This window comes from Gouania willdenowi, chromosome 6 (genome assembly GCF_900634775.1).
Source record: "Gouania willdenowi chromosome 6, fGouWil2.1, whole genome shotgun sequence".
Classification (NCBI taxonomy): Eukaryota; Metazoa; Chordata; class Actinopteri; order Blenniiformes; family Gobiesocidae; genus Gouania; species Gouania willdenowi.
The window spans coordinates 10,628,567-10,649,286 of NC_041049.1; the positions used below are offsets into that span (position 1 = coordinate 10,628,567).

At 37.5% G+C, this 20,720-nt stretch overlaps 1 protein-coding gene across 2 annotated transcripts in view; it reads right to left on the bottom strand.

Moving 5' to 3' along the window:
• Positions 1-20,720, bottom strand: part of exoc4 (exocyst complex component 4) — a 141,742-nt gene that overhangs the window by 55,443 nt on the left and 65,579 nt on the right. For both annotated transcript variants that reach the window (XM_028449045.1, XM_028449046.1), the window contains exons 12-13: positions 2,240-2,342; positions 1,285-1,401 (exon numbers count right to left, since the gene is read on the bottom strand). In XM_028449045.1, the coding sequence (XP_028304846.1) occupies positions 1,285-1,401; positions 2,240-2,342 (220 nt within the window). The remainder of the gene's footprint in view (positions 1-1,284; positions 1,402-2,239; positions 2,343-20,720) is intronic.

Genomic DNA, 20,720 nt, shown 5'->3' on the forward strand with positions numbered 1-20,720 from the left:
TGTGTAGATCTTGACTTTGGCACCGTGCTCAACCTGCCACAACTCTGATTTTTAAAACAGGAGAGGAACTGCCAAAACTCGTAACAGGAGCCTGTGATTAAAATGCTGCCAGGCATGCAGTTGATATTTCACTTTTTAAATTCCTGGTTTTTTGATACGATGAGCATTAAGAGAACCATTCATTCAGTGAATAACGTGAATTTAAAAACCATTGTTAAATTAATACAAATACCTGCACACTATGTAGGAACATAAATACATATATTAATTTACTGCAACTAGAACTCATGGCATATGTTTTTCAGGGGATTTGATGGAAATGATTGCAAGTGGCAACTGTTTACCCACAAATATGCAAAGATACACTACAGGAGTGCAATTATCTTAATATACCAAAAGAGAAGGGAATTTTAAACCACTGACTTCCAAGTGTTATCCAATGAAACCAAAAAGCTTTTTGGATGAAATCGATGAATAGACCAATACAACTTGAGTTCATCTTTGACTGTATTTGTGCATGTACAGTATATGTGCTCCAAATGATCAAAGACACATTCATCAGCAGTAATATAATGAATCTGAGTGCACATAATGATGTAATACAGGACAATATATTGGTAATCAAGTAGATTATTACATTGATTAACGTAGTAATCAGATTAAATGTAATTTAATTTAATTACTTTCTCTTAATTAAAGCTCAATTTTAAATATACAGCAAAAAAGAACACTTGATAACACCCATTTTCTTTCCTTTTTAAGAAAAAAATTATATTTATTTACTACATGTGTATTATGCAAAGTACATGGAGAAATTTGCATTCTTGTAGCAAAAAATTTCCAATACATGTTTATGTAAACCTAAGATGATAAATGCAGGCATGCTTAAGAAAACATTTAAATAAATTATAAAACAATTATTATTTTTTGTGATTGCGGTATTCAATGACCTAGAGGAATCAGAGTAAGTACAGGGTGGTGCAAGAATAAAAATAAATACACAAAATATCTTAAAAATTAGCATCTTAGGCCAATTGTTTCATTTGTAATTTTTTGGTAAATTTAACATCCAATGTGTGGCAGATTTATTAAATTTTAATCTATTTAATATGAATTTTCATGATGCAGTGTGCCTACAATAAAACCAACCCCAATGTCCATACAAGACAGAGAATAATGAAGTATGCTGAATGTAGAAACAACCTTTTTTTTTAAGATTGAAATTTTTTTTTTAGTTGAGCTGTATCTAAATACATATACTTTATATTAGAATAGATTCCTTACCTGAAGCAGAGGTCTCTGCACACCCAGGAGCTTCATCGTATCAGCACTGGCGAGTATCTTCAAGGGATCTGCAGTCTTGCTCACACTCTCGATTTCCTTGTTGATTTCTGTCCGCACCTGAAGGTCAGTTAGCACAGTTTTGCTTTCGATATGTAACGTCGAGGTAACAGTGAATAAGAAAATATCTTGTTTTTATGTACAGATATCTGACAGGCAGCAAACAACATTGTTTATTCAAAAGTGAGGATCTCAGTTACATAAGCAAGTAAGGTAAGGTGGGTTGTCCTTTAACACACGATAGCGTCCATGATAAAATGCAGACAAATCACTTCATTGTACAAAATGTTAAAATGTGCTATATACATGTGAAAATAAAGTAATCCCCTCTCTATATCCTTAAAAGAAACTAAGCACAGCTGCATATGGTTAAATAAATTGGATTGTAGAGAAATGAAACAATGTTCCCAAACCTCAGGGTTTTCCATCTTTAGCTAAACTCCAATTATATTTGTACATAATAAGTTTAGAGGAGCAGTTCTGTGCTTGCAGTATTAATTACATGGCCACCTATGGGCTTCGGCTGGCTGGATACAGGTGCTTCATTGAGGAAATATTTAAGTAAAGCAGAATGCCCAGCAGGAAAACACTGTATTTAAATCAGTTTGTAGAACATAATCAAGCTTACACACTCGCGAGCTGGAAATATGCACAATAACATCACACAACCAACAGAAAAAACACAACTGTTCTCAATATTGGGTAATAGGACTGACAGCAACCTTCAGCAATAGATTACTTTAAACACAGTGTGGGTATGGGTCAGTCTTTTGATGTAACAATGGCTCATAGTGGAAGCTTTTAATGTCAAAAAATGTGTTTCCACAAAAAGGACATTTGAAGCCTATACCAAATGTGCTGATAGGCAGAGTGAATTTCAAAGTGTTGTTTCACTAACCTGGTTGAGGAAAAGGTCATTTATGTAGTATGTGAGGAAAGCCCGAAGTTGGCACTGCTTGGCTTGACCTGGTCCCATATTCATCTCAATCTCCTGAATGAATCTAGCGAAAGAAACCAGGACAGACAAGTGTAAGGTTAGCATACAAGCAGCTTAGAAAAGTAGCAAAAGTACTCTATAAATGCCTAAAATGTTATCGCCGAATGGAGACAATCAATGTTGCAACATGGCGCTGGTGATTTGAGCATCAATTGAACGGGTACTGTGTATCAGGGGACCTCGTTCAGACTATAAATGCTTCTCAAGGTGCTTTGAAGAAAGGCAATTAACCTAAACTGCTCCACTGAAGGTGCTCAGTGTCAGCGAGGCAAGGCGTTTGGTATCGACGCTAAGGATGTGACAGCATGCAGCACACGCTTTCTACGCTAGAATATCTACAGATAGCAAATACATTTTACATTGGTACGGTTATAAGAAAAAAAACAAAACACAGCACCGGTAATACACAAACACGCACACACAGTCGCAGAGGGCAGATGTCTTGATTGGTCAGATAGGGTCAGACAGTTATGTATGGCTTTGTAGCAGCACAAGCACACCTCATTTGTCAGGGAATCACTGGTCACTTGCCTTGTCTTAACACACACACACACACACACACACACACACACACGCACACACGCACACACGCACACACGCACACGCACACGCACACACAAAATGAGTTAGTACCTTTCAAGCGTGAACAAATAAATGTTCAAATAAATCATAGCATTCATATCATAGCACAATAGGATCTATGAGACCTTTAACATTTCACTCAAAGTTTTTGGGGAGAGGAAACACTACGGAATGATGATCGTATTGCACGGTTGAAGGTAAAAAATCTTTGGAACATAGGCGTATAAAAAAAACAGTATATATTACAGAGACAGCATGGGTCAGAAACAGTAGTGGGACGATACATAATTCACAATATGATAGATAAAGAGAGAAAGACTGGAAAATGTACAAATAAAAGCATGAAAACTACAGGGTTTTATGTTGTTTATTTTTAGTTAAAGATGATAATCATAATAATGATGATGGAAATGATCTTGATTAAAAAAATGAACTGAAAACACAAGGGGTGAATCGGAGAGGGGGCGGAAATGAGAAACATAACGTGCACGCACATGAAAACCCTCGACCTGACATTTGAAAACTCCTCAAAATATTAACTGTCACGAAAAATTATTTAGATTGATTTATTGTGACCAAGTGTGAAATGGTTCGTCCATTACATTTATAATACCGGTAGGGGAATAAAACATTATTAAATAATAATAATAATAATAATAATAATAATAATTCCATTTAGAACGCACTAAATACTGTTTCATTCCACTTATTTACAAAATTAGATTCTTTAAAATGTGTGTTATCACTCATTCATTGCATCATTTTGCTCTAGAGTGATTTCTTCACAGTACTCTGAGCAAAATGTAGTTGGACAAAGGGGGTACGGTACTTGGATTCAGAAAGAAGAGAAATGGAGTACTTAAGCTAAAAAAGATTGAGAATGACTGCGATAGACGATAACGGGCTGGTGATAATGACAGAATATTTTTTAGAAAAGAAAATTTACAGCAATAAATAGGTCTCAAACACAGAGTGTTGGTACATACATTCTATACATCTTGCAATAAAAGTGATCAGGGAATAATGAACATGATAATAAAAAAAAACTCCTGGCAAAGGTTCATACAATTACTCTGGGTATGACCTTTTCAACTCAACAGGAAATTAAAATTAAACCAAACCATAACAATTTGGTTTGTTGCAAATCGTGTGGATACCCCTCATACCTACCCTTGATGATAAATCTTGTAACGTTTTCATATCATGACATTTTTTTGCATGGTATTTTGTTCCACCTTTACTTGGTAATGCATAGAAAAAGGTGAAAAAAATGCCAAGCAATGATCATCCAGAGGTGGTGGATCATTAATGAGCTAAAGTTCATTTTACATCAACGAAGATATAAAAACGTGTTACTTTCCTTGATTAAAGACTTTCACCATAGTTTTCGTAGATTATACCTTTCATCTGACTAAGAATAAATGCAAACAAAGGCAGGACAAATGCATCTATAACTTAAGTTCATGACCCAAAAATACCTCTCTAGGTGAACACTTATTCACAATAAGTGAATCGACAATTTTGAAAACAAAAGACTAACACTATGACTGAATAAGAAGCCTGCTGTCAAAATGAAAACTTCTGCAATCATAACCCTCTTAGAAATTATTCAGAAATAAATAATAAAAAAAACACAAAGATTACACACCTCTGAACCAATTAGTCGTGAAGCATTGACACTGTGTAATGTGTCAGAGTGTGTGTGTTTGTCTAACCCATTTGAAATTCTTTATTGATTCTCACTAACTTCTTTACTGCAGAAAGTTAATTGGTGAAAACTGTTATGTTATCATTTAAATGGTAAGATTAAAAAAAATGTATTCACATATGAAGCTTTTTGTGAACTTAGGGTAGCAATTTAAACAATTTTCCTTCAAAAAGAAAAAATCCTATTTGACAGCTTCATTTTCAGGAATCAATGGCAGGACGGCAGTTGCAGAGTTAAACATGAACCATGTTGTTCTGCGATCGGTCGCTTGATATCATCAATGTCATTGTTTCAATACGCGTGTCAAGATGATGGATCTATAAGTTAGCGCGAGAGCACAGATGGAATTTTGTAGGCAAGGGCGATAACGTTTGACTAATGTTGCAGGGGCGAGGCCGTAACAGGGTTTAGTCTATTCAAATGGCCATCTGGTGCTCAGGCACAAACCCCTTCCCTACCATTCCCAGCCAGTGGGTGAACAGGGGAAGTTTAGTCGGGCCAACTGGGCTAAAAGAACCGCTCGGGCCAGCCAATGTCAGCGAATTCCGATATCTGGCGTGTATGTTCCACACGCGACACAACACACACAGAATAGCTTATTGAGGGGAATTTAAAAAAAAAAAAAAAACTGTTATGGAATATTGAGTAGCGAGTCTGGTTGAAATGCAAATGGCTAAATAATGTGGTTGAAGGCAGAGCAGAGATGTGACTTTCAAATGGATCCTGAAAGGAAAATCTCTCCCAGCTTATCATTATTACAAGCACATCTTCTAAACGTCTGCTTGTCTGATGGAACGGCAGACTGCGGAGTGAACACAAGCATTCGGTGATCATGATGGCAATAGTAGTAACAAATGACACTGAACGAGTTCACATCCATGCACAGATATACCAACTCAAAACTCTATACTGGTACTAACAAATGACAAAGTTTTGTAGCCAAAACCACCACAAATACATTGTCACAGAGGGCTGCAGACGTTAGTTAATTTAAAGTAGAGCCCGACTGATTTTCACCAATATACAGTGAGGAACTTCAGTATTTGAACACCCTGCAATTTTTGCAAGTTTTCCCACTTAGAAAGTAAGGATGGGTCTGAAATTTACATCATAAGTGTGTAACCCGCATTTAGTTATTTATTTTGCATGCTACCAGCAGCATCTCAAACATTTGACTGGAGCTCTCCAAATCCATCATTTGAAACCATCAGCCATGGTGAGTCTTTTGCCGACATGTTTCCGATTGTTTAATCCATGTAACTGTCAGTGTAATTGCTCACTAACGCGCTGTTTCACCAGAGTCGGTATTGAACTCAACCTCCATCAATACTCCATCTGGAAAACTCTGCAAATTTCCTGTCGGGCCGCGCATGGAAGCTAAGCTTTGACCACTGGATTTGAAAGTTAACAATGATTTTTATTTAAAAATAAGACGGATGAATTGTAGATAATATTTTAATTTAATTACTCACTCATGTAGTTTGAAGCGTTATTTTTTTAACAGTTTCGTTACTTTTCTGATTAGCGCTACAATGGCTATGAGGTTTGGTCATCATTAACATATTGATTTGAACGTAGCTACGTACTTAATGAATGAATGAATATTGCAAAATTATTGAAACACGAGTCTTACTCTGCTTGAGTAGTCTGAAATTTAATATTGAATGTTTTGACGAATTATAAAAGGTGTACTTTGAATTTAACTTTGACTTTTTTATGTATACCATGAATTAACATGGTACTGGGGTACTAGGTTAAAGTGTTTTGGTTAGTATTGTAACTTTGATTTATTAATGACAATTAATTAAATAATTAATTAATATATTTAGCATGTATGTTTATACATTTATTTTATTTCTGATACTGACTTGGTTATACTTATGTGTATTTTTGGCCTTTTAGGTCAGGTTTTTTTGGGAGCAACTTTTGGAGTTTCTCCTCATGGACTTTGATCCATGCATCTCAACTCCCATGGCGAGCTAGATCAATGAACCGGGAGGACAAAATCTCACACCTACCACTGTGGACAAACCTTTCTTTGGAATTAAAGGACATGAACTGAATGTTTAAACTGAACTGAGCATTTGACCTATTGTGGGTAATCCATTATTTTACTGGAATGGTGTATTGTTTGTATTGGTTGTCTATTTCTGTTAATACACACACTCAAACTGCACTATTGCCTCATGTATTCATTCGTAATCCAAGCTCCTTTAAAGAACAGTCTTCTGATGCCGCTATTGTAGCCGCAGTCAACCACCTAGCCCAAATGCAATACAGAAAATCAGTGCTAATATTTGGTACAGAAGCCTTTGTTTGCAATTAGAGAGGTCAAACATTTCCTGTAGTTCTTGGCCACATACTACAACAGGGATTTTGGCCCACTCCTCCACACAGATCTTCTCTAGATCTGTCGGGTTTTGGGGCTGTCGCTGAGCAACACAGAGTTTCAGCTCCCTCCAAAGATTTTCTCTTAGATTTAGGTCTAGAGACGGGCTAGGCCACTCCAGAACCTTGACATGCTTCTTACAAAGCCACTCCTTGGTTATCCTATCAGAGATTTTGCATGTTGATATAGGCAAGGCAAGGCAAATTTATCTGTATAGCGCATTTCATACTCAAGGCAACTCAATGTGCTTTGCATGATAAAACATTCAATTGTTTAAAATCAATAAGAACATTTAAAATCATCAATAAAATCAATTAAAATCATCAGTAAAATCAATTAAAATCATCAGTAAAATCAATTAAAATCATCATGACATCAACAACATGACTAAAAATCTCTCTCTCAATCATATGCAGTAGAGAAAAAAAGTGCCTTTAACTTTGATTTAAAAATTTTCACATTGGATGCTGACTTCAGCGCTTGCTGGCAGTTTGTTCCACTTCTTTGCAGCATAACAACTAAAAGCAGCATCACCATGTTTACTAATCCGATCCCATCTTTTTTTTCTTCTTTTTTTGGGTGATATTAGACCAATTTCCAAAATCAACATCGGATTAGTACACCCAAAGTGCAAATAAATTATTCTAATACCCAAAATATTAATCAAGAAGAAGAAGCTAAACATTACTAAATTGAAATAAGAAACTTTAATTAGTAACACTGTCAACATAAGAAGTGTAAAGCCACTGATATAAAAAAAGGTAAACAATGAACTAGTGCACTTCTACCACTGTTGTTATTTTGTAAATATTACTAAGCCACACAATTTTCACACAGCAAAAAATGCATCAGATCCGTTACATATATATATATATATATACTTGCAAAATAACATGCTAAAAAGTGACCTCAGTAAAGAGGGAGACAGCATTTCTTAAAGGAATCTTTGGACTCCCAACCTTACCAATGGTTGGCTAAAGGTTTTTAGTCAGTCGACAGCAGTTTAGCTAATTAAAATTGATTTGCTAAATCAGCAATCTGTTAAAAATCTCTAAACTCAGTTGAAATCTGTTGCAAACAATCTTATCAGGAAACCCCCACCATGCATTCTTGCACAAGTTAGAGAGAGTCCACTATATTAGCTACAAACACCATAGTGTCTAATATTGTAGAACAAAAGCCTTGTATTTCTAAAAGCTAAGAGCAGAGTCCACTAAAGCTTATAAATTGATGATGATTATAAATGTGTCCAATGTGACACTAACAATGTCAGCTTAATTGAGAGGCGACAACAAAACAACAGTGAACCATATGGCAGCTGTACACAGCGGAGGTCTCGTCCAGGCTGCTGAAGAGACGCCATAGGAGCAGTGGAGACATGCAACACTGTGCAGACTCGCCCCAATGTGTGAAATCTTAATGGCCAAAATAATCCACTTATCTCCCCTCACAGGCACATGCGCATATAAAAACAGGGCATTTCAGACTCTGACTACAATATTGTGGCTGACATTTAAACAGCAAGTGACGGGGACCAAAGGTGGAGAGATTTGAGTTTACTGGAAGGCTAAATTAATTTGACCACAAAAAGGAGAACAGTTAGTGGTGCTGCTAATATGTTTCTAGGTTGTAATCATAACTATCACTGTTAAAATAAACACCCCATTAAATGGCAATAATCAAGCTATTGAAACAAAGAAAAGGAAGTCAGAATGAGGCTTTCAGTGATTGAAAACCTTTAGAAACATAATTTTCAGCCACAAAATAAAAAATAATGTGCAACAAATCCAATATAATTAAAACCTACGCCACATTAAAATTACAAAAACCTCCTGCAGTGGTGAGGAGACACTTAATTCCAAATAAAGCATTTGGAAAGTAAATTGAATGACAGGAATAAAAATGAAACAACTAAATGAAATTGAGCGTTTTCTAATATCACTCCTTTGAAAAATACACTTTAAATGCAACACATTTATTGTCTGGTCCAAACTTTTGAATATACAAATTCAACTTAGTAGTTCTGAGTAGACATCTCATTTGTTTGATAAAAGATGACAACTACTTGAAATATCCAAGTTGGCCAGCCATCGGTTTCGTGTCTCAATGTAACCGCAAGTTGTTTACATTGGATGAAAACACTTTAAATGGTAACATTGTCCTTTTGGTGAGTGCTGTTAATTTTGACATTGTGAACGAACTCTTCAGCCACTCAAAGGGCAGTATAAGAGAAAAATAACAACTGTTCACTAAGGGCTCTATTCCAACGTAAAGTCACAGTTTGATCCACTACAGAGTGAAACAAGCTGGTATATGTGGATGAGGATGGAACACAAACTGTTCCCACACATATTTTATTAGAAGCCAATAGTTCTGTTTCACAGCAAACATCCCTCTGTATTAAAGCAGGACGCTCTGCAGTGGGGTTATTTCCTCATATCTTCATTGCATCTAACTTGGTCAAGCTTTAAAGCAATGATGATGATGATGATGATGATGATGATGATCAAGGAGAGAGATTTTAACTGTGACTTGGACAGAAGAATGCGGCCGACCCTCACAATGCAATAATCTTATCAATGATCAAATCAACCTGTTATATTGTTTATTAATGAAGGCGTTTCAAATTAAAAGTGAACTTTATCGTTTTCACGGATTTCAATAACATTTAGCGTTGGGAAAACTCCATGTTCCGTGATTTCTAGACAGCCCAAAAAATGACATCAACGCCTCCTTTCCTTCAACCCGCCTTCATTCACACACTACGCGGTTTTGCTCTACTTACGCACAGTGAGCGTGTTAGGAGCCTGGACTGGAGAATACGCGTAGGAGAGAAGCGCGTAACTGCAGGCGCACAAAAAAGTGCTTAAGTCCAGATGGGAGAAAAAAGCCCTAAGAGAGTGCAAACCTCCGCCAAGCTCCAAGTATCCTATTTGCTAAATATCTATCTCGATCAATGATCCTGATCATGATACTATGATCATTCAGGCTTGTGAGAAATGTATATCCCCATTAATGACAATGTAGTAGGTCCAAATGAATTGGGCACCATTACTTTTTCAAAAATTTGCAAACAAAAGCATAATCTTGATTCGATCCAGATTAATCTCTGTGGCGTAATAGATGAACCAACCCAACATAACTGAGTCAAATTTCATCACGATCGGTCAATTACAAACCGCGATAACGAGTTTTTGAAATTTTGAATTTTTAGATTTTTGAAACTGACCAGAATCAGATTTTAGATCAGATTTCGTCCAAATTTTTGTCAAAATGTGCTGAGTACTTTTGATGTATTCCTGCCAACAGACAAACAAACAAATGCTGGTGAAAATAGCTTGAACTTATTACTACAGAACATAATTATTGTGACTTTTTTTTTTTAAATGAATATTGGAAAAAGCAGTTAGCGAGTAACTAAACATTGAAGTTTCAGTTCTGTCAAAAATAACTTGTTCAGTGATAGTAAAACAAATTGTTACCCAGTTTGGGGTGAAAAATAGGATCCAGATAATATGGTGAATGCCGAGGAATCTAGGACCATGGAAGTCACACATGTTACTGCAAAGGATCATGGTATATAGATGTCCAAAACTTGCTAAGATAATTGTAAACAATTGAACTCACCAAACCGCACCTGTGATGTTCAAATTTAAAATGTTGCTGCTTGGGCTCCCTGGATAAAACATGGCCAGTCTCTTGGCTGTAACTGCTATGATTGCTCCTGACAGCATGTAATTAACAGTCATTAGCAAACAGATGTCAGAGGCTGGGATGTAAACTTGGAACATTTTGATTTCCATTTTTAATGAGTATATATGTTAAAAAAAATAACTTTCCCAAAACGCCTATTTAAACTAACAGGAATTTGGCAAATGAAGGAACCCACTGTGGCATTCTGGTTCTGATTAATGTGAGAAAGCCAAGGTGTGATTTCTAAAATTGCTAAAACATTGACGAGAGACTTCATGGTAACAGTTTCTTTAACTCTTTTTCCACTGAGAAAAGACACCTGAGGTAAGAAACGCTTCCTTAAATGAAAAGGGTTAAGATCCCATCATCTATCTTAGTTCCTAACTGCAGCTGAGGCATAATGATGGCCAAAGCAAAAACGGGTGTCAGAGATTTAAGAAAGACAAAGGCCCAACAGTGTACCGAGATCGATTAGGGACTCAGCCATTTTAAATCTCCCAGAGTCCCCCTCAGGCACGAACCCATCAGCGACGGTGAATTCTGATTTTGCAGCCGTGGAGAGGAAGGCTTGTACTGTAGAGACTTGTCACACACCAAGGACAGGACAAAAGCCCGAAGGAGAGGGGGAGTGTGGTTTGTGTGTCTACGGACTCTTCCATCACACACACTAACATTAGGCTGCCCTTATCGTGCAAGAAAAAAAGGAAAACACTATACGTCACCTCAATACATCACATCCAGCAAACTGGACAACATTCATCTGTATTATTCCTAAAATCACCTAAGATTTACTGACACATGACAGGCTTTAAATGAATGGGGCAAACTAAAAAAAAGCAGCTTTCATTCCAATATATTGAACAAAATGCTAGAGCGCCGATTTCAAGACTCAGGCTGTGTTCGAAATTACATACGTCTGACATCAAAATGAGTATGTAGTCTGTTCATATTAGATAATATGCAAAGATCGAGTATGCAAGAATTACTCAGAAGCAATCTATATCAGGATATTTTTTAAGTATGCACAGTAGGCACACTAGTCATACTCAACCGCCCTATGATGCATTGCAAGCGGAACGTAAAATCATCCTGGGACCAGCTTCAACATAAGAATCAAAAGGAAAACATCTCTTCTTGTCTTCCATTAGTTTTTAACACTTTTGTAAATAGGGTTCTTGTTTTGAAGTTAACCTTATAGTTGTCAGTAGCACAATAGCGGGTCTCTGAAAATCTCCAAAATGTCGGCATGAAATGTGTTTTCCGTGAGCTTTATTGATCAAATGACCACATGTTGATATAATACTTGGTCACTTTCTTGCTTCAAATGCTTTCAGAACTTTCAAATGTGGCGAATTAACGGATATGTTTTGCCTCAGTGTGCTTCAGGTTTTCGTTATTGTAGGTTCAAAATGCCTCTTGGAAATTTTCAAATTATCCTTCAGTGGGAACGGTCACCAAACCTTTATTGTGTGTTTTATAAACTTCCACCCATCGATCATTAATGACTAATGAGAAGAGTTTTAATGCTCAAACCTAAATTAAAGACACTAGAAATCATGATTAAGTAGAAATTATATTGTGTATACATTTTTATCAAAATTCTTTATTTAAAAAAAAAAAAAAAAAATTTAAATATTACAAAATCCAAAAATCTAAACATTTCAGTAGCTACTTCTTCTACAACCACAAGATGGCACTGTGTCAGCTTTTGTGTTGCAGCACTCTCTGCATGACCAGTCTGCAGAAGACATTTTCTTTATTGTAGGGGTTTTAAGAAAAAAAAATTAAGATTCCAGTTGGCGTGTACCATCTGTAAGCCGCACAGGATTTGCACTATGGGTGCGGTGCATGTGTGTGTGTGTGTGTGTGTGGGTGTGTGTGTGTGTGTGAGAGAGTAAGATAGAGGCCAGAGCAGGAGGAAGGTGAATTGTTTCTGAGGGCTTTTGTAGTTGCATTTTTTTATGACACAATGCTGTCAGTGTGTGATTAAGCGTGCGTGCATGTATTTTTTTCCCTCCCATCAATCCCTACTGGAATGCATATGCTTCTCCCACACACACAGACACACACCACCCACGTCCCTGCCAGCCTCCCTGCAGTTTACACCTTGCTCTTGCCCCCTGATGCTGCAGCGCGTACGAACACATTTGTGGGCATTCAGTGAGTTTGTCACATAAGTGTGTGCTGGGTGTATTTGTTCTTGAGTGGGTGTGGAAACGTCATCTGTTTTGTTTTTTTCAGAAAAAGAGAAGAAGAAACAAATACAAATATGAAAATGATTGTGTCCACCTGCTCGCCACATCAGAAACGTTGGTGGAGGAGAGATCATTGGAAGAAGAAGAAGAAGATTTTTACTCCAATGCAGGAATAAAAATGACTGTCCTTCAGATACCCTGAATTAATGTAACCTTGGCTACAGGCTTCCACTAGTTATATCATTCTGTGTGATAATATTGAATTAAAGTGTTCCTGGTTATACAGTAACACTGGAAAGACATTTTTAAATCAGGAAGGTATGTGGAGGAAGTGGATTATAAGTTGAGATACTTGAAAAGTGACCAGGCAGAAATATTTTCCTAAAACAAGCTACAAGCAAATACATGGGAGAGACAAGTAAGTTGTTCCCTGCTTAGCTTCTGGATGACACAAATTAACTACTCTGTGAATGGATTCATGCTAACTAGCACACAGAGGGGCAGAGTTACTAAGATCTGAAATAAAGAGTGGTAAACCATTTGCACCCCTAAATCCTTTGGTAACGCAGTTTCCTCACGAGCTGCAAAGAATTTACTAAGATTGCAGCAATGATTAGCGCACGTGAAGAAGTGGTGGAGACCGCCCTATTTAAATGAGAGTTTTGCTCGTTCAATGTGGAGAGGTGAGTGCACAGAAGCACACAATGACATTTGAGGAAGTTAAATTAGAGGCAGATGACTTCTCTGTCTGTTGCATAAACATTTAATAATGTAGAAAACTAAATAAATGTTTTTTTTAAAATTTTTTTTAAACAACAACTTTAAAACCTAATGATAATTTTTTCCCCTTAATTTAATGTGGCTCGTCCGTTACGGCCTGTGACTTTGTTCTGCTCAGTCAATGAAAAACAGGCCACTGATTTGAGTTAATGCAGCAGCAGTCAGTCAATCAGTCTGCACCATTTGAAGATCATCTACTGACCATCATCCAGCATGTCTGAGCTCCTGAGTAGCGCTGTCTCACCACACTCTCATATGTGAACACTGTGCTATCACTGCGTAAATTACGCATCTGATCAGCTGATTCTGGCCTGACGCTCCTTCCATCAACGCAACACAAGAGTTTGACGGTCAAAACATCACTTGAGCGTGCGTCCATAGCGACATCCATGGAGCACACTATCCTCTTTCCAGTGCAGCCACATCAGACTCCACATGCACCGCCACGGGTGTGTAGCTTTTTCACTCCCTCAAACACACTTAACTCTGCATTTTCTTATTCAGTGGCTGTTAATATTGACTATTGTTTTATTTAAATTTTGTACTTATACTGGGTTAACAGGAGCATTTTATCATCTCCGCTGTGTTGTGTCAACATTCAGTGTAGCCATGATCTCTGTGTGTGAGTTTGCACCTGAATGTGAGTCATACTATTTTTGGTGCATAAAAAGGTCACCGCAAACAGTTCCTTGTTTGATGAATTGCATTGCATTCCCTGCATTAATTTATTTACATTTCCCCCTCCATTTTTTTGTGCCCCTTATAAGATCCGCCTACATATTCATCAGAGGGAAACACACTGAATGGATTGGGGGCGAATTGTGAAATGCAGAAGAAGTGCAGTCCTGATTTCCAGGGATTTATTCTCGTTATTAGTGCATGGAGTGACGTTTGCACATGATTTAATACCCCTAAACCTTTAGTGAATCCCCCCCAGAGTCACCATTGAATGACAACAGTAGTTCCCAAACAAAGTCATTTCTCATTAGCAATGACTGTAAATGAGAGAATTTAAGCACAAAAACATTGTTGATGAGGTTGTTGTTTTTTAAGGAAGGTGATATATTTAGGGCTGTCACTTTAACGCGTTATTTGCGATTAATTAATTACAGAAAAAAATAACGCCATCAACAGTTTGTTTTTTGCACTCCAAACCACATGGAACCATTCTCATTTCAAGAGTTTCTGGTATACACATAATACTGATACTGATGCACTAATTTCAGTTTATAAAAACACCGGATGGAAAACACAAGCCGAGTTGCGTGCAAATCGAGCAAGAAAGTTTGCCAAACACCGGAGCTTTGCAGCCCCTGCTAGCACCTCAATGCTAAACATGCAACTAGCGCAGACACTCAGACAGTGCTAACTGCTACATGCTCCGAGCACGCCGTTTTGCCAAAACTGTGCAAGATGATAGGGTTCAGAGCCAAAATGAATACGTCCTGATGTTTTATTTCATTTGTATTTCTATTATTTGGAGATTGATTAAAATACACATCAATATGACACGTAGCCGTTGGGACTAGTCTCAAATACAGCGGAATGTAAAGGGCTACACCTGCATCTGTTCAAGTCTGTTAAAAACATTTAATTACTTTATAAAGATACTCAAGATAAGGGTGTTTCTCAGCAATTTTTAGGTGTGATTAAATTATTTAATTGCACCATTTTTTTAATCTCTCGACAGCACTAAATATTTTCTCTCCGTTGTTGTCAAATATTCAATTCAATTCAACTTTATTTATATAACACAAAATACAACAAAGTCATCTCAAAGCGCTGGACAAAATATAGTCCATAGTAAAAAAGAAAGAACCCAACAAGATCCACATAAACAAGCATTTAGCGACAGTGGGAAGAAAAAACTCCCTCTTTTGTATAGGAAGAAATCTCCAGCGGAACCAGGTTCAGAGGTGGCAGCCATCCTGGTTGGGGTTAGTGAACAGAGGGGCAAATAGTCCATCTGAGTGTTCCAGACTAGTTTAGCTGCGAACCATTGATCAGTCCATCCGAATGTTCCGGACTAGTTGAGCCGCGAACCTGCTGCTGATGAAACATGCTTCATAAAATGTGTTTTATCAATGTCTGGCTTCTAAGTCTTTTGTTTTTATTGCAATATTGGGGGTTGGCCTTTGATCAAGAAGCTAAGCGAGTTATATAATCCCATGAAAACGTGAATGTATGAATAAATTCCATTGAGCTCAAGAGGCGATAGGTCCACACATGTGACTATAGCAGTACCTTTCTCCACCAGCATGACTGTTTTTTGACAGAATTAAAACATTGTTTAGAAAATCACCAAAAAATATAATAAAAAGTCAATTTGCTTTATCCATACTTGGTTACAGGTTATTTTTGTCTTGTCAATGGAATATTTAAGAACAAGGGGTTCTCAAATATTTTGGATCCAGGGACTCCTGACAGGGGAGAACATTTTTAATAATCATCACATCAATTAAACACAATTTACTGCCATTTGTAGCACTAAACGCTCTAGGAATTATCGATTCTTTAAACGTTTCAACCTTAATATTCAAGATCTTTGTCGTAAAAAGTTTTTTTATTGGTGCATTGGTCCCCATATACACTTTAGTAATGATACAACATGGGGTGGCAGTCACCTTAGTGTTATCTGTCATTGTGTCTTTGGGTAAGACACTTCACTTACATTGCCCAGTATGAATGTAATGTGTGAGTGAGTGTTGGTGGTGGTCGGAGGGCGGCGATGGCGCACTTTGGCAGCCTCCCTTCCGTCAGTCTGCCACAGGGCAGCTGTGGCTACAATAGTAGTTTACCACCACTAAGTGTGGCGTGAAAGAATAATCCCTTCAGTCGGTAAAGCAACTTTGAGTGTCCAAAAAAGCGCTATATAAAATTGATGCATCATCATTTTTATTTTTATTATTATTATAATAGTTTTTTGTTTTTTATTTTGCAGACCCCAAGCTACAGCTCAGACCCCAGTTTGAGAACCACTGGTCGAGAAGATAAAGCATAAACCTTCAAAACAGAAATCACAAATTTATGCTTTAGTCCCCATCTTGCCTTCAGCATGTGTTTCTTGTCAATACGTGCACACGCTGTTGTGCATGTGCTGGGCCTGTCGCACAGTGGTGCAGACCAATTAAAACCCTGAGATTGATGACCAGGAGCGCTGAGTAGCAGTGGCGGCGTTCGCGGCAGCAGACAGCTGCTTCCTGCAGACAACAGGAAATGAGATGGCCTTGTTTAGCTGATGCTGCCAACTCCAACGCCGCCATAGCTTCAAAGACAAATCACCACAGCCCTGCCGCGGGTAGCGTACAACTCTGTCTCATCACAATGGGCTCCCCACCTTTTCATCTACTCTCACTCTAATGGTAAGAAAGCAGTAGACTCAGCTGATAAAAAGCAGATACTCATTTTAGATATGCACTCATATCTAATGATATCATACCACCATGACTGATTTGGCTTTAACTGTTAATGTAGCCAACACATGACATCTGATCAGAGGTAGTTTTTATTTATCATAGGAAGAAAAAAAATAGACTACATAGAGGTTTAAACTCTTGTCTTTTAAACCTTTAGGAAAATGATATTGATATTTAGACCGAAATACCTATAATTCAGAACTGTTTTTAATTTAACGGCGTCAACAAATCCATAGAAACTCTTCATACAGAAGAAGAAAAAAATCAACTCACTTATAAATACAAGTTTGATGTAGTTATTTCCAGAAAACTTTTTCCCAATCTTGAAAGCTTTAGATATGAGGTACCCAACCACCGGGATATGGACCTGTACCGGGCCGTGGACCATTTGGTACCAGGCCATAAAGAGGGAATCAAACCTTGGTGAAGCAAACCTTTCCATCCTTGCTACATCTCTCCCAATCGAGCATCTCTTTTCAACAGCAAGACATAGTCAATACCTCAAAAGTCAGAAAATGTAGCCATGTAAAAGAATGTGCTCATATCTGATATCTGCACAGATTTTTTTTTTTTTTGGGAAGAATGTTATGATGACATGATTTGGCTTTGATTTCACACTGGCAATGTCAATCTTTGTTTTTATGTTCTATTTACAGAGTGGCACTTTTAACTACTGAAAAAGCATAATAAAGATAATTAAAATAAATGTGGCACCTTTTGCACCTTAAATAGAAAAAAGGTTCTATTTATGTTATTGCTTATGTTAAATTTTATTATATTACCTTAGTTGATAAGATCATACCCAGAGTAAGTATGTATGTCCAGAATGTGTCACGTAAAAGCGTGATTATTTTTCAAACTGCATTTTTTTCATCTTTTGTTGCCTTTCCAAAAATATTGCCTGGAATCATTTTCATGAGTCCAGTATCGTTTTTCACATTGTCTCGTGATCTCTGTATATCGTCTCACCCCTAGTAGGCAACACCATGCACCCACCACACAAATACCCTCGGTCCACAAAATACTTTGCCGTTTTCAAAGTGGTCCATGCCACGTACAAGGTTGGGGACCACTGCTTTAAAATATCCTTTATTGTGAAATGTAAAAGTAGCTGTATGAAAATTAAAGGGCGTTTAAAATTTAACTGCAGTGCAATTACAAGGTTTTAAGTTATTTACACACAAAAACTACCAGACCAATTATGCTGAAATTACTTTAAGACCTGAGGCAGATAAAAGCTATTTATAGCCATTAAAAAAATAAGCTAACTGGTAAACAGAGCACATCTAATAATCATTTTCTATGGTAATAAACTGTTGCAATTTATCATCTTTGCTTTGTTTACAGTCCTGTGGAAGAAAGGAACCCTCTGGCATCCTCATGCTACACCGAGCCATTTAGACCAGTAAGGGGCAAAGACGCCAAGACACAATGCTATGCTACAGAGACTGGAGACTGGCGATTCATTCATTATCATCCAACCCACTCTCTCCTGTCCTGAGTACCCAATAATAAAGCCTTGCTAGCACAGGAGAACATGCAACCTCCACACAGAAAAGACCCAAGTGTCCTCCCCAGGGATTGGACCCAGGACCTTCTTCCTGTGGCAGATGTGCAAACGATATTATAGAATGGAAGTCAATACTATTCCAGAGGCAGGTGATTGGCACCGTACGTGGGTGTTACTTTCAATTAATATGCACCAAGTTTTCTCACACACATGCACGCACAATGCATAATTTAGTAGTTAAATTGGCAGGTGGAGACCAAATGTATATCTGGCTTGATTGTACCTTCCTAAATGCTTAAATATTTAAAGCTTTTATCTGCTCCAAATAAACAAGACTTATTAACTAGCACTAAGTGGTACCCCATGGGACCAAGGACACTTTTCAAAAAGTCAGCTTGGAAGTTAGAAAAAGGCTGATGAAAAAAGTCACCAACATCAAAAATGTATGAAAAATCAACAACAACAATGAAAAAAGTTAGATTTCATATGGCAATTTAATTAGGTGGACTTATTTACAAACTTAAGTATAACGTATCTTTAGAAGTTAGATGCAATGGCAAGGGCAACTTTGGGAAGTTAGGTAGCAATATTATATTATAAGATTTCTAATGTTTGACTTTTTGAACAAACTCTCAGTTTCATCAAATGATAAATGAGTAAAATATGTTGTATGTATCTCAAAAACTGTAATTTCAATGAGTTGTTGCTGATCTTTGATGGTAATTTGACACCAGCAGGAAACGGCATGTGACTAATTTGTTCTGAACTGAGATTTTGGCTTGGTGGATTGGTGCGCATAAGTTATTGGTGGTCTATGTCTATGGTGGTTATAGAAAGGTTCTGCTGAAAAAACATTTGTTCTCGTCTCCACAGTGCATTGTTTGATATCTAGAACAACTTTTACAGGAAATAATATTCCCTAATGGTAGTGGCCTATTACCTCCGCCAAGGAGGTAATACATTCAGAGGCGTTTATATGTTTGCTGTTAGCAGGAGTACGTCAAAAGAACTTTACAGATTTTGACAAAAGTTTAACCAAAGATGGACCCTATGACATGGAAGACTCCATTACATTTTGGAGGGGACCCACATCAACATACATATTCTAGATCAGTTTAGAAAATTTGAAAAATCGCTCTCGCTCGTCATTGTTGACATTTCAAAAACCGACAGAAAAAACCGACAAAAAAGACACTTTTCAATTCCACTTAAAAGTACTATGGGTAGCACTTAACCTATACACAGCAAAAAGCCGACAGCGAGGAGATGCATGTGTAGTCTATTTTGTCCCAAGGGTAAGAGTGAATGGTAGTGTGCCCTGGAGTAAGTTAGCAAGTGGAGGTCAAAAGGATTGTGGGAAGGAAGCAGCAGGAAAGAGGTGCCAACCTACTGAATAACACAAATATCTGGAAGAATTAATACTTGTTTAAGTTTCATCCTCAGTTTGCAGCATTGTTGTGACTTCCATTTTTTTTCTCAACCAACACTTGACAGCACAGTGTTCCAGCTCTATCACAGACATCTAAACATTGACGGATTCTCTCAAATATTTTTTTTTAGCTGAGCTGTTTCACAACACATTTTCCCCTGATTAAAAAAGAAAAACTGTTTTTATTCATCACCTCCTCCCTCAACTGTACTGCCTTATCTCTTCTCCATCTCCCTCTCTTCATTTCACTCCCTCATCTCTCTCCTGCTGTCATCTCCAGTCTCTTATCCCCAGTAACACTTTAGCCTCTCCCCATTCCCTCGTCTTTCTCTCTTAGCCTTACTCCTCTAATTCCCCTGCCTCCTTCTATTTTTAACACTCCATTGCTGTTATCTCTCCATGGCACAATTTCAATACACCACACCGTTCCAGCATCTCTCTACCCTCTCTTTTAGTCTTCAATTCAATTTAGACCTTTATGTTAGTGTAGGACTTTCCATCCTGTGGCGTCCAGGTAGTAAATTGAAATGGTTCTGGGGGGTTTGGCTGAAGCTTGATTGAATTCAAAGAGAGAAAGAACCATAAAGAGAACTAGTGGTGGGAGATCTGTAATGCACCGTAGGGCCTCCCTGTGCTAGGAGAGCATTAACAGGACGACAGGGCACAGGAGCTGAGGACAG